Source organism: Gasterosteus aculeatus, chromosome 5 (genome assembly GCF_964276395.1).
Source record: "Gasterosteus aculeatus chromosome 5, fGasAcu3.hap1.1, whole genome shotgun sequence".
In the NCBI taxonomy this organism is placed as follows: Eukaryota; Metazoa; Chordata; class Actinopteri; order Perciformes; family Gasterosteidae; genus Gasterosteus; species Gasterosteus aculeatus.
Window position 1 is genome coordinate 17392761 of NC_135692.1, and position 14275 is coordinate 17407035.

At 43.5% G+C, this 14275-nt stretch overlaps 3 protein-coding genes across 3 annotated transcripts; 2 read left to right on the forward strand and 1 right to left on the reverse strand.

Moving 5' to 3' along the window:
- Nucleotides 1–1223: 1223 nt before the first annotated feature.
- LOC120819646 (uncharacterized) lies at nucleotides 1224–3682 on the reverse strand. Its single transcript, XM_040177267.2, has 5 exons — nucleotides 3285–3682; nucleotides 2909–3068; nucleotides 2770–2828; nucleotides 2600–2696; nucleotides 1224–2494 (listed from the first exon to the last, which is right to left on the reverse strand). Exons 1-5 carry the CDS (start codon nucleotides 3444–3446, stop codon nucleotides 1494–1496), a joined length of 1479 nt encoding a protein of 492 aa, XP_040033201.2. The 5' UTR covers nucleotides 3447–3682; the 3' UTR covers nucleotides 1224–1493.
- A 908-nt stretch (nucleotides 3683–4590) lies between these two features.
- On the forward strand, nucleotides 4591–7538 carry ch25h (cholesterol 25-hydroxylase). The gene is made up of 2 exons (XM_040177304.2): nucleotides 4591–5134; nucleotides 5637–7538. The coding sequence occupies exons 1-2, from the start codon at nucleotides 4712–4714 to the stop codon at nucleotides 5970–5972; spliced, it is 759 nt and encodes a 252-aa protein (XP_040033238.2). The 5' UTR covers nucleotides 4591–4711; the 3' UTR covers nucleotides 5973–7538.
- Nucleotides 6239–7538, forward strand: LOC144407949 (uncharacterized). Its single transcript, XM_078102720.1, has one exon. The coding sequence runs from the start codon at nucleotides 6239–6241 to the stop codon at nucleotides 6647–6649; it is 411 nt and encodes a 136-aa protein (XP_077958846.1). The 3' UTR covers nucleotides 6650–7538.
- Nucleotides 7539–14275: the final 6737 nt, after the last annotated feature.

Sequence of the window (14275 nt, forward strand, 5' to 3'; positions counted from 1 at the left end):
TGTACATGGGTCATTCTGTACACATGACATCATTGTAGTCCGTCCATGCTGATAGAAGGATTGTCTGTCATTTTTTCATTTGTTGGGGAGTTTTTCCTGTCGATGTGAGGGTTTCAGGACGGACGATGTCTCATGTGTACAGACTGTAAAGCCCTGTGAGGCTGATTTGGGATTTTGGGCTATACAATATAAAATGAAAAGGAAATTGAATTGAATACAAACGTGTTTAAAAACCCACACATAAACACCACTTTAAAGGCTCTTAAAAGCCATCCATTTTTAGGCCTCTGCTCAGAATTTGCATGTACATTTTTTATATCTCTACAACCCTACGGTCTATTTGAATACTTTTTGTGATGTAATAGAAGAACTCCTATAAGATTTGGTCAGATGTATTTGTTACTGGTTAAGAGTAAATAAAAATGGAACAGAGCAGAAATAAAAACACTTTCAGGATGTTTACCACTTTGGAATGATGCATTGCAGCTTTGCATCCCAAGTCACAGCCCCATCTGACAATGATTAAGTGAAGCAGAAGAAAGTTCTCCCTCCACCCCTCCGATTGTAATTACCTTTGCAACCAATAACTCAATTTGAGTGATTGGCATCTCGTTTGAATCGTGAGCCACCAAAATGTGATTGACAGAACCGTTAGCCAATAAAAGTCAGTCAAGTGGAAATCGCCACCTGGTATACGCGGCCATTCTATCCCCCGTGGTCACAACATCACCCTGAACCGCACAGCAAGTAGATGAACGTATTTCCATGTGGGCTCACTGGGGAAAATACATCTTTCATAGCTAAACAGCTGAGGAAAGAATACTTTTGACTACTGTTTGATAAGAGATTTCTGTTGTTGGCGTTCTTTGGCTCTTACCTCGCAGATGCTTGACGTTAGCAGGACTCACTTTTAGGTCCGTAACCTGTGGGATGTCAGTTTTAATCGGAGATATTGTGTCTTTACAGCATAACGTGTTGTAGAGTTAAAGCCAGAAATGCGGCGAGTGGGATGACTAGTTGGCGTATAGGAAGGTTGACATCTGGTAGTTGTGTTTGGAGCACGTACAAATGGTTTACATCCACTTGCAGCTCAGGTCCAGCTGTTTATTTTGATATGTGACTCCAAATATAGCTTTCTGAATTCATTAAGGCAGTTATTCGCTACGTCTTCTCCCAGCCAGGAGGCCTTTGGGGCTTAAGAGGTTAAAGGGCAAACTGGATGATAGGTTGAATCCATTTATTTTGTAACAAATAAAAAATGTATCTTTAAAATGATAAAACCATCGATGTACTCAGGTACAAACCATTTCAGCAGAACTACGCAGTTCCAACCAATCAGAAGGATTTGTTTAGTGGCGAGGCTCGTGTCAGGTGACATCACTTGTTCATTTTCACAACCAAAAGGCTCATGGGTACTGTAGTACTTAAAAAGGTCTCCTTCCCCTCCTCGCCAACTGCACCAACCCCCAATGAGAAAACGCCCCATTTAACGCTCACGCGTAGCCGCACTTGTGCAGCTTTAGGTTGCGCTGGTCCGAGTATCTCTTCCCGCACTTGTCACAGATGTACTGCTTGCCGCCGGCGTGCACGTGTCTCTTGTGCGTCCTCAGGTGGCTGCCCTGGCTGAAGGTCTTGCCACACGCGTCGCAGGTGTAGGGCTTCTCCCCGGTGTGCACGCGCAGGTGCAGCTTCAGGCTGTTGGCGTTGTTGAACCTCTTGTCGCAGAAGCTGCAGGCGAACGGCCGCTCGGCGGAGTGCGTGCGCCCGTGAGAGATCAGGCTGCTCTGCTGGCTGAACGTCTTGCCGCACTCGTGGCACCCGAAAGGCCGCTCGCCGGTGTGGATCCTCTGGTGGATCTTCAGGTTCACCGACTGCCGGAAGGTCTTCCCGCAGAGGTCGCAGCAGAAGGGCCGCAGGCCGCTGTGGACCCTCTGGTGGTTCTTGAGGTTGACGGCATGGCGGAAGGCTTTGGGGCACTGCTCGCACTGGAAGGGCTTCAGCCCGCTGTGGATGAGCTGGTGCGTCTTCAGGCTGACGGCGCGGGTGAAGCCTTTTCCACAAGCGCTGCACACGTAGATCTTCTCGCCGGTGTGCGTGTGCGCGTGGCGCTGCAGGTTCTGCAGCAGGTTGAAGCGCCGGCCGCACACCTCGCAGCCGTGTGGTTTCTCCCCTGTGTGCACGACGGCGTGCGTCTTTAGCTGCGTCTGCTTGGCAAAGTGCTTGCCGCACTGTGGGCACTCGTAAGGACGCTCGCCGGTGTGTGTTCTGCCGTGGCTCTGCAGACTTTGTCGCTGAGCAAACGCCCGGCCGCAGACCCCGCAGGCGAACGGCTTCTCGCCGGTGTGGACGCGGCGGTGAGATGTCAGGTTGCTCTGAGACGTGAACGATTTACCGCACGCTGCGCACGAGAAGTATTTCCACGTGACGCTCTGCAGAACAAACCCCGGCTGCTGGAGGTCAGAGGTCACCGGGTCGGTGGCTTCAACTCGAGCTCCTGGGGAAGGAAGGAAAACATCTGGCCTTAATCGGACGTGTTTGTGACTGAGAGCAGCGTCTTTTGATCAGACACCGATCAGCTGGGTATTGATCAGGTACTCACGCTCAGCGATGGCTCCCGGCTTGATGTTGCGGTGTTCGTCTTTGACCGTCACCGCCGGGATAAACGTGTTCTCGGTCACCTCGTTCTCTGGTTTGGTCTGCACAGTCATGCAAGCGAACAGACGTCAGTCAGGTCAGTGAACGCACCACTTAGCGACAGGTGAGTCTTACCTGAGTGGGCCTGTGAGCATCGGGGGTCTCGGGTCGGACTCCGTACGAGTGCTCTGCCTCTGGGACGGGCAGAGCACACACATCCTTAGTATGACATCGCCACCTGGTGGATCTGTGTGGGCGGGGCCTGTGTACGTACCGACGTGTGCGTCGTTGAGGATGTTGAGGACACTGGTCCGGGGTCTCCTGCCCCCCCAACCCGACGGAGGCTCCAGTGACAGTTTGGCTTCATCCACCACATTTATGATCTTCCCCAAAGCCTCGTTCCCTAGAGTCTCCATGACAGAGGCAAACTGCGCCTGACGGGATCAGAGGTCACACAGAGGTCAACATCAGCCCTTTAGTGGCACATGTGGCTCATGTTGGGGAGGCCGAGCGTGGGAGACTCTTTTTTTCTATTTCTGTGTTTATTAAGTTTCATTTTATTTCTCTTCCGTAACTGAGTTTGAACTACAGAAGCTGAACAGAAGCACACGTAACACACGTCATCATCCGGGGACCCAGCAGCTCCTCACCATCTTCTCCCGGCTGCGGGGCCCCTCTCCGGTCCGGCTCTCCAGGTGGAGCTGGAAGGTGGAACTGTCCTCCACCAGCTTATTCAGCTCCGCCACCGCCGCGTGGACCAGCGACTCCATGACGGCGGCTAGCTGTGTGTGCAGACCCGCAGAGGAGCTCATCCTGTCGGCTAACAGCGGACTCTGCACCCCTGAATCGACGGAGGCTAACGGCTAATGCTAACCAGCTAGCATTAATAAGCTCAGTTGGTTGTGGGTTGTTTTAATATGTTTAACAATACATGAAAGTGCCACTTTAGAAGAAATAGGTGTGACATCAGTTAGCTAACAGCAAACCGAAGGAGGGAGCGGAAGTGTTTCTGGTTTGTCTTCCGGGTCTTCTTCTTCTTCTTGTATCTATTGTGGTAGGAGGCTCCTTTCCTTAAAGCCTACTTTATGCTTCTGCGTTTTCAGAGAGACCCTTCACATCTCCTGGCGTTTAGCGGGTTAGATCAACGGAGGGAGATCTCCGCAAACGCCGGTTTGCCGGTCGAGAGGTTCACTAAGTTGTGGAGGAAAATACGGGACAAATGTGTCCTTGATGAAAAGCAGCAGTGTGGATGCACGGGGCGATAAAGTCTATGATACATAAATAAAGCAACCAACGACTTCCACACACACAGACGATCTAGAGAGTCACGTCTATTTATTTATTGGACACATTTGTCCCGTATTTTCCTCCACGACTTTGTTCCCTCGTTTGTGGAGATCTCCCTCCATGAATCAGAGGCCATCCGGCGTCCTCATCGTCCGCCAATGACGACTTGTACAAGCGCTCATATTTAAAAGCTCTTCAATCTGATCCGTTCTCTCGTAAACGTTCTTCCTTTTAATAACGGCCGTATTGTGCTGTGAAAACGGAGATGTGAGACTCCGTAAAGGACGTAGTCAGCAGACCAATCACAGCCTGCTGCTGCAGGACGCTGCGTCGCTTTAGACGCTAGTCCAGAGAAATGGGTCAACGCACGCAAGGGGGTCTGAAAAGACACGCAAGGGACACGCAAGGGACACGCAAGGGGGTCTTGCGTCTGCGTCGCTCTGAAAACGCAGAAGCATAAACTAGGCTGAAGTCTACATTTGTATTCCTAAATGTACGTCCTGTGAAGTCCAGTAGGGGTCAGCAGTGCACCACAGAAGAAGAGTTCAACACGTTCACGAAAACCTCTGAACACGCGGAGTGTCTCAGTGGTCACGTGACCAGCAGGTGAGCCACACCTGAATGGGGGGGGTTCCTTCACCTCTGTCTCAACTCGCTGCTCAGATACTTTTCTATCTCGCAGGAAGAGTCCTTATAAGGACGTGGTGACGTTGCGAATGTGGGCGGGGCCTAGTGGCTATAAAGGCAGTAGTGGCTCCTCAGGAATGAATCTCTTAATGACTGAGACAGGATGCTGCTTCAGCCTCTGTGGACCTTTCTGCTCGGACACTTGTCCCTCTTACAGTCCCCTGTCTTCCCCGTCCTCTTCTCGCTCTCTGCCTATCTGTCCTGCTGCGCCCCCTTCTTGCTGCTGGACCTGCTGTCCTCCAGGTGGGCCCTGGTGCGCCGGTACAAGCTGCAGTCTCAGAGCTCCGTGAGCTGGGCCTCAGCATGGAGCTGCTTGGCTCTGACGCTCTACAACCACGTGGTGTTCCTCTTCCCAGTGACGGTGATGCACTGGTACCTGAGGCCCCTACACCTGCCCCAGGAGGCCCCGGCCCTTGGCCGCGTGCTGGCCCAGCTGCTGGTCTGCCTGCTGCTGTTTGACTTCCAGAGCTTCGTCTGGCACCTGCTGCACCACAGGGTCCCATGGCTCTACCGCAGCTTCCACAAGGTGCGTACCTGAACCGAGACCCACCTGTGGAGGAGATAATGATTATCATCTCAGCTGATACTATAACCAATCAAATCCAAGTTGTATGTGTCGTTTTAAACTTAAGATGTTTGGACAAAATGACACATATTTAATTTTCAGATATTAGATTTTCTTGTTAATGAAAAGAGTATTAATCATGTAAATATGTAAGACAAGTTCATATAAAATATGTATAGTATTAGTAATAATAAATCTTGTATGAAATATCGGGTAATGACATGAATCACTAATAACCTGTAATATTAATAGTATTAACAAATAATAAATATGTTACAGAGATGTAAACATGTCAGAGAGAGTTAGAAACATTTAATTATAATCTGAGCATCATGCTAATGATAAAAGAAGGAAAAACCTCCCATGAACATGAAGGACATCACAAATAAAACAAGAACAAGTTATTAAATGAGAAACCTTAGTGTGTTGTTGTCACTCCACCCTGACGTTGCTCCTCCTCCAGGTGCACCACACCTTCTCCTCCACCTCCTCCCTCACCACCGAGCACTCCGGGGCTTGGGAGACTCTCAGTCTCGGCTTCTTTGCCGCGATGAGCCCGGTTCTCTTGGGCTGCCACCCGCTGACGGAGCTGCTCTTCTTCCTGCTCAACATCTGGCTGTCGGTGGAGGACCACTGCGGCTACGACCTGCCCTGCTCCACCCATCGCCTGGTGCCGCTGGGGCTGTACGGCGGGTCCCGCCACCACGACTTGCACCACCTCAGGTCCAACTGCAACTACGCCCCTTACTTCACCCACTGGGACCGGCTGGCCGGGACGCTGCAGACACAGCAAGACTGACCTGCTAATGGAGAACTTCATGGACTGATTGAAGATATTGTTTCTGAAGCAACCTAAAATCTGTTTGTATTAAAAGACTGAGGGCCAGTAATATTTATTCTACCTCTATAATTATTTTCCGTCAAGCTCATGAGGTTTGCGGTTGACTCCACCCTCATTGGACTGATCTCTGGTGGGGATGAGTCCGCCTACAGGTGGAGTCTGACCATCTGGTGTCGTGGTGCAGTCAGAACAACCTGGAGCTCAACGCTCTAAAGACAGTGGAGATGGTTGTGGATTTCCGGAGGAACAGAGCCCCACCCTCCCCCATCACCCTGTGTGACTCCCCCGTCACTATTGTGGACTCCTTCCGTTTCCTGGGCTCCATCATCACCCAGGACCTCAAGTGGGAGCTGAACATCAGCTCCATCACCAAGAAGGCTCAGCAGAGATTGTTCTTCCTGAGGCAGCTGAAGAAATTCAACCTGCCAAAGACGATGATGGTCCACTTCTACACGGCCATCATGGAGTCCGTCCTCTGCTCCTCCATCACCGTGTGGTACGCTGCAGCCACAGCCAAGGACAAGGGCAGGCTGCAGCGTGTCCTCCGCTCTGCAGAGAGGGTGATCGGCTGCAATCTGCCGTCCCTGCAGGACTCGTTCGCTTCCAGGTCTCTGAAGCAGCTAAAAAGATGGTAGCCGACCCCTCCCACCCCGGACAAAACCTGTTTGTGCCCCTTCCATCTGGCAGGAGGCTGAGGTCCATCAGGACCAAGACCTCATCAACAGAGCCGGTCCCCCACTGACTGACTCTGACATCCCACCGCTCACTTGTCACTTTCTGTCCGCTGGTGCACTTTATTTTTGAACTTTTCAACATTTTTTAAAACTTTATTTTTAAACTAACACATAGTCCTATATACTAACCCATAGCATATGTTATTATATTTTATTTTACTCCTCTTGCACTATGTTGTCTTATCTGTCTTGTTGACCATTGCCTCACTGTCTGCTGTTCATTCATATATCGTTTATTTCGGTAAATGTGAATCTGTTTTATTGAAAGGACGTATTTATGGTTATAGATTTTCTATCTAAATTATCAGATTAATGTTACAACATATTGAACAACCTTAGTTTATTTAGTTATTCTGGTAATGTTTACTGATGAAGACGATTCAGAAGAAGATTTACTAACCCTTTGACAGTAGCAACTACAGCCTAATAAAATTGACTTTTTTAAAGTCGCTTACCTTCCCTGAATAAGTAATTGTTAATAACAATGATTAGATATTAAGTGCTTACAATGTAGTTAATATATTTGTTGGTTAGTGTTCGGTAGACTTAAACTCATTGTGTCTTAGTTGTAAAACGTAGGTATGATTTACTATAAACATGTGAAATCTACTCAAACACACCGAGTGCAAACTGTTACCTCACATTTATTGGGTAGGTTGTTTTTTATAGTGTAGAGAGACGTTGAATGTTTGTAGATGAGTATTAATGTGACTGAAGAGTATTTTTTTAAGTAGAATGTTTTGTACTGAACTGAATCACTTTAATCTGAGAATAAACTTTGTGAACTAAAGTTTCTCTTTGTTGAAATAACTTAAAATGTATTAAGATTGTTTTTCAAACAATCAGAGAAGAAAAAAATTGAACGTACATTACTGCAGGAATTTATTTTATCATAATTGTTCTCAACGGTTGAAATATCCAATTTATATATTCAGTGTCAGAGGAAGTATTCAGATTCTTTACTTTAGTTGAAGTAGTAATACTATAGTATAGAAATAATAAAGACGAACGGCTGCATTAAAGAACAGTAGAAAAGACCAACAGTAGTATGAATTATGAATAATATTGATCATATTCTTGTATTATTGATCATCACTTAAAATCTTATTTTAACCCGACTCCCGAACGACCCCAAGAAAGTCTGGATTAAAAAAAACTTTTCCACCCCAACACATGCGCACGTATCTGTACGTGCGCATGCTTGCAGCAGCCGACAGCAAGTATCAGTAGTAGTACAGCTTAGAGTATCAGTAATAGTAGTATCAGTAGTAGTACAGCTTAGAGTATCAGTAATAGTAGTATCAGTAGTAGTAGTATCAGTAATAGTAGTATCAGTAGTAGTACAGTTTAGAGTATCAGTAATAGTATCAGTAGTAGTAGTATCAGTAGTACAGATTAGAGTATCAGTAATAGTAGTATCAGTAGTAGTACAGTTTAGAGTATCAGTAATAGTAGTATCAGTAGTAGTACAGGTTTGAGTATCAGGAGCAGTGGTATCAGTAATAATAGTATCAGTAGTAGTACAGCTTAGAGTACCAGTAATAGTAGTATCAGTAGTAGTACATGTTGGAGTATCAGTAGTAGTGGTATCAGTAATAGTAGTATCAGTAGTAGTAGTATCAGTAGTAGTACAGCTTAAAGTATCAGTAATAGTATCAGTAGTAGTATAGCTTAGAGTATCAGTAATAGTAGTATCAGTAGTAGTACAGCTTAGAGTATCAGTAATAGTAGTATCAGTAGTAGTACAGTTTAGAGTATCAGCAATAGTAGTATCAGTAGTAGTACAGGTTTGAGTATCAGTAGCAGTGGTATCAGTAATAGTAGTATCAGTAGTATTACAGCTTAGAGTATCAGTAATAGTAGTATCAGTAATAGTAGTATCAGTAGTAGTACAGCTTAGAGTATCAGTAATAGTAGTATCAGTAGTAGTACATCTTAGAGTATCAGTAATAGTATCAGTAGTAGTAGTATCAGTAGTATCAGTAGTAGTAGTATCAGTAGTAGTATAGCTTAGAGTATCAGTAATAGTAGTATCAGTAGTAGTAGTATCAGTAATAGTAGTATCAGTAGTAGTACAGCTTAGAGTATCAGTAATAATAGTATCAGTAGTAGTTCAGCTTAGAGTATCAGTAATAGTAGTATCAGTAGTAGTACAGCTTAGAGTATCAGTAATAGTAGTATCAGTAGTAGTACAGCTTAGAGTATCAGTAATAGTAGTATCAGTAGTAGTAGTATCATTAATAGTAGTATCAGTAGTAGTACAGTTTAGAGTATCAGTAATAGTAGTATCAGTAGTAGTAACGCTTAGTGTATCAGTAATAGTAGTATCAGTAGTAGTAGTATCAGTAGTAGTACAGCTTAGAGTATCAGTAATAGCAGTATCAGTAATAGTAGTATCAGTAGTAGTAGTATCAGTAGTAGTAGTATCAGTAACAGCAGTATCAGTAATAGTAGTATCAGTAGTAGTACAGATTAGAGTATCAGTAATAGTAGTATCAGTAGTAGTAGTTTCAGTAATAGTAGTATCAGTAGTAGTAAAGCTTAGAGTATCAGTAATAGTAGTATCAGTAGTAGTAGTATCAGTAGTAGTACAGCTTAGAGTATCAGTAATAGCAGTATCAGTAATAGTAGTATCAGTAGTAGTAGTATCAGTAGTAGTAGTATCAGTAGTAGTAGTATCAGTAGTAGTACAGCTTAGAGTATCAGTAATAGCAGTATCAGTAATAGTAGTATCAGTAACAGCAGTATCAGTAATAGTAGTATCAGTAGTAGTACAGATTAGAGTATCAGTAATAGTAGTATCAGTAATAGTATCAGTGGTAGTAGTATCAATAATAGTAGTATCAGTACTAGTAGAATCAGTAATAGTAGTATCAGTAATAGTATCAGTGGTAGTAGTATCAGTAATAGTAGTATCAGTAGTAGTAGTATCAGTAGTATCGGTACTAGTAGTATCAGTAGTAGTAGTATCAGTAATAGTAGTATCAGTAATAGTAGTAATAGTAGTATCAGTAGTAGTAGTATCAGTAATAGTAGTATCAGTACTAGTAGTATCAGTAGTAGTAGTATCAGTACTAGTAGTATCAGTAGTAGTAGTATCAGTACTAGTAGAATCAGTAATAGTAGTATCAGTAATAGTATCAGTGGTAGTAGTATCAGTAATAGTAGTATCAGTAGTAGTAGTATCAGTAGTAGTAGTATCGGTACTAGTAGTATCAGTAGTAGTAGTATCAGTAATAATAGTATCAGTGGTAGTAGTATCAGTAATAGTAGTATCAGTACTAGTAGTATCAGTAATAGTAGTAATAGTAGTATCAGTACTAGTAGTATCAGTAGTAGTAGTATCAGTAGTAGTAGTATCAGTAATAGTAGTATCAGTAGTAGTAGTATCAGTAGTAGTAGTATCAGTACTAGTAGTATCAGTACTAGTAGTATCAGTAATAGTAGTAATAGTAGTATCAGTAGTAGTAGTATCAGTAATAGTAGTATCAGTACTAGTAGTATCAGTAGTAGTAGTATCAGTAGTAGTAGTATCAGTACTAGTAGTATCAGTATCAGTACTAGTGGTATCAGTAGTAGTAGTATTAGTACTAGTAGTATCAGTATCAGTACTAGTAGTATCAGTAGTAGTAGTATTAGTACTAGTAGTATCAGTAGTAGTAGTATCAGTAATAGTAGTATCAGTAGTAGTAGTAGTAGTAGTATCAGTAATAGTAGTATCAGTACTAGTAGTATCAGTAGTAGTAGTATCAGTACTAGTAGTATCAGTATCAGTACTAGTAGTATCAGTAGTAGTAGTATTAGTACTAGTAGTATCAGTAGTAGTAGTATCAGTAATAGTAGTATCAGTACTAGTAGTATCAGTAATAGTAGTAATAGTAGTATCAGTAGTAGTAGTATCAGTAATAATAGTATCAGTAGTAGTAGTATCAGTACTAGTAGTATCAGTAGTAGTAGTATCAGTACTAGTAGTATCAGTAGTAGTAGTATCAGTACTAGTAGAATCAGTAATAGTAGTATCAGTAATAGTATCAGTGGTAGTAGTATCAGTAATAGTAGTATCAGTAGTAGTAGTATCAGTAGTAGTAGTATCGGTACTAGTAGTATCAGTAGTAGTAGTATCAGTAATAATAGTATCAGTGGTAGTAGTATCAGTAATAGTAGTATCAGTACTAGTAGTATCAGTAATAGTAGTAATAGTAGTATCAGTACTAGTAGTATCAGTAGTAGTAGTATCAGTAGTAGTAGTATCAGTAATAGTAGTATCAGTAGTAGTAGTATCAGTAGTAGTAGTATCAGTACTAGTAGTATCAGTACTAGTAGTATCAGTAATAGTAGTAATAGTAGTATCAGTAGTAGTAGTATCAGTAATAGTAGTATCAGTACTAGTAGTATCAGTAGTAGTAGTATCAGTAGTAGTAGTATCAGTACTAGTAGTATCAGTATCAGTACTAGTGGTATCAGTAGTAGTAGTATTAGTACTAGTAGTATCAGTATCAGTACTAGTAGTATCAGTAGTAGTAGTATTAGTACTAGTAGTATCAGTAGTAGTAGTATCAGTAATAGTAGTATCAGTAGTAGTAGTAGTAGTAGTATCAGTAATAGTAGTATCAGTACTAGTAGTATCAGTAGTAGTAGTATCAGTACTAGTAGTATCAGTATCAGTACTAGTAGTATCAGTAGTAGTAGTATTAGTACTAGTAGTATCAGTAGTAGTAGTATCAGTAATAGTAGTATCAGTACTAGTAGTATCAGTAATAGTAGTAATAGTAGTATCAGTAGTAGTAGTATCAGTAATAATAGTATCAGTAGTAGTAGTATCAGTAATAGTAGTATCAGTACTAGTAGTATCAGTAATAGTAGTAATAGTAGTATCAGTAGTAGTAGTATCAGTAATAATAGTATCAGTAGTAGTAGTATCAGTAATAGTAGTATCAGTAGTAGTAGTATCAGTACTAGTAGTATCAGTATCCGTACTAGTAGTATCAGTAGTAGTAGTATTAGTACTAGTAGTATCAGTAGTAGTAGTATCAGTAGTAGTAGTATCAGTACTAGTAGTATCAGTAGTAGTAGTAGTAGTATCAGTAATAGTAGTATTAGTACTAGTAGTATCAGTAGTAGTAGTATCAGTAGTAGTATCAGTAATAGTAGTATCAGTACTAGTAGTATCAGTAATAGTAGTATCAGTAATAGTAGTATCAGTAGTAGTAGTATCAGTAATAGTAGTATCAGTACTAGTAGTATCAGTAATAGTAGTATCAGTACTAGTAGTATCAGTAGTAGTAGTATCAGTAATAGTAGTATCAGTAGTAGTAGTAGTAGTAGTATCAGTAATAGTAGTATCAGTACTAGTAGTATCAGTAGTAGTAGTATCAGTACTAGTAGTATCAGTAATGAGATCCTTATTGTTTCTAGTGGTAATCAGTGAGAAAAGAAGCAGCGGCGGAAGAACACAGACTTCACACTCACACATCGTGTTTACAAAAAGTCACATGATAAACACGCTGCAATCTGATTGGCTGCAGATATACAATCAGCAGGATCAATTCCAGATGTTTACCAGCTCGTCATCTTTGTGTCTGCTGACAAAGGGCCTGAAGAATGAGTCCATCAGGGTCAGAATCATCTCTGATGTCTGTTTTCATTAAACTGCTTCTATACCGACTTTTCATTCATAAATATAAAGATATGAAAGTTGGTGAGGGTGAGGACCTGGATTTTACTTTAAATTCATAATGAATTCTGATAGAGATGATAATGAGTAAGCGGAACCTCGAGATGAAGGGGGCGATGAAACATCAAAGGAAACAATAAATAATAATATCTAAATTTGCAATCTGATGAACCAGGGCTGCCCACAAGCTACTTCTCAATCGGCCGTGTCATGGCAATCTTTTTTTCAATGGCATGCGATCTACCGCCGCTGCCTCGGGAAGTGACCAGTTGATCAACCTATTGAGTCCACGTCCAACTAGTTTTGGTCTGTAAACATGATTTAATACCTTTCGATCGTTGTGAGTCTTTAGGTGATCGAGCTGTTTGTTCACCATCTCATAATAAACCTGCAGCGACTTGTCTCCTTCCACTCTCTAAATAGCTTCACTCTCTCTCAGCCCTGCTGACGTGGCTCCCCACACCTCAGGAGGAGGTGATGAAGCTGATTTGTGGAATGCAGATTTAGAAACTATGCTGCACTTGACATCCCATAATGACAAAGGAAAAGCACAAGTTTATAGATACTTTAAAAAGGAGTGAGGCCATACTGTAAAATCCCCATTACCCAAGAGTCATTGTGTTTGAGAATGAGTCCTCACAAGCCCTGTGTGTGTGTGTGTGTGTGTGTGTGTGTGTGTGTGTGTGTGCGCGCGCGTGCGTGTGTGTGTGTGTGTGAGAGAGAGAGTAAGAACGAGTTCCAAGGAAGTGATGTCACTTCCAGTCTACTTTCCCAGGTTGCAACAGGATTGTCTAGGAAATTCCTAAATGACGTCATCATGTAAATAAGAATCTGCAGAAAAAAGAGAAGGTTGTTTTTTCACACGTTGACCAGCGGCGCCACCTGCTGGTCAACGTGTGTCACTACAGCAGAAACACGGGTCGACCGACGGGGGGGAGTAGTCGCGCGCTCTGTGTTCGCTCTGTGGTGACGCGTGGGGAATCTGTCAGAGAGACGAGGGCACATAATTAGGAGAAAATCCGGTCAATTTTCCAAATAAAACATTTTTCAGATTATAAATATATATAAGCTTTCTGTGGTGCGGCCCGGTACCAAACGGCCCACGGACCGGTACCGGTCCATGGCCCGGTGGTTGGGAATCACTGCTCTAGGAGACACAGGGTGATGCACAGGTCCTCTGGGAGACACAGGGTCATGCACAGGTCCTCTGGGAGACACAGGGTGATGCACAGGTCCTCTGGGAGACACAGGGTCATGCACAGGTCCTCTAGGAGACACAGGGTCATGCACAGGTCCTCTGGGAGACACAGGGTCGTGCACAGGTCGTCTAGGAGACGCAGGGTCATGCACAGGTCCTCTGGGAGACGCAGGGTGATGCACAGGTCCTCTGGGAGACACAGGGTGATGCACAGGTCCTCTGGGAGACACAGGGCGATGCACGGGTCCTCTGGGAGACACAGGGTCATGCACAGGTCCTCTGGGAGACACAGGGTCATGCACAGGTCCTCTGGGAGACACAGGGTGATGCACAGGTCCTCTAGGAGACACAGGGTGATGCACAGGTCCTCTAGGAGACACTGGGTGATGCACAGGTCATCTGGGAGACACAGGGTGATGCACAGGTCCTCTAGGAGACACAGGGTGATGCACGGGTCCTCTAGGAGACACAGGGTGATGCACGGGTCCTCAAGGAGACACAGGGTGATGCACAGGTCCTCAAGGAGACACAGGGTGATGCACGGGTCCTCTAGGTCATAACGTTCTCATAATTCTGACTATGCATTCACACCAAAGCGAGTAGAGTCCATGCAGTCAATGCACAGACGCTGCCACAGCGTGAATACACGTTATTA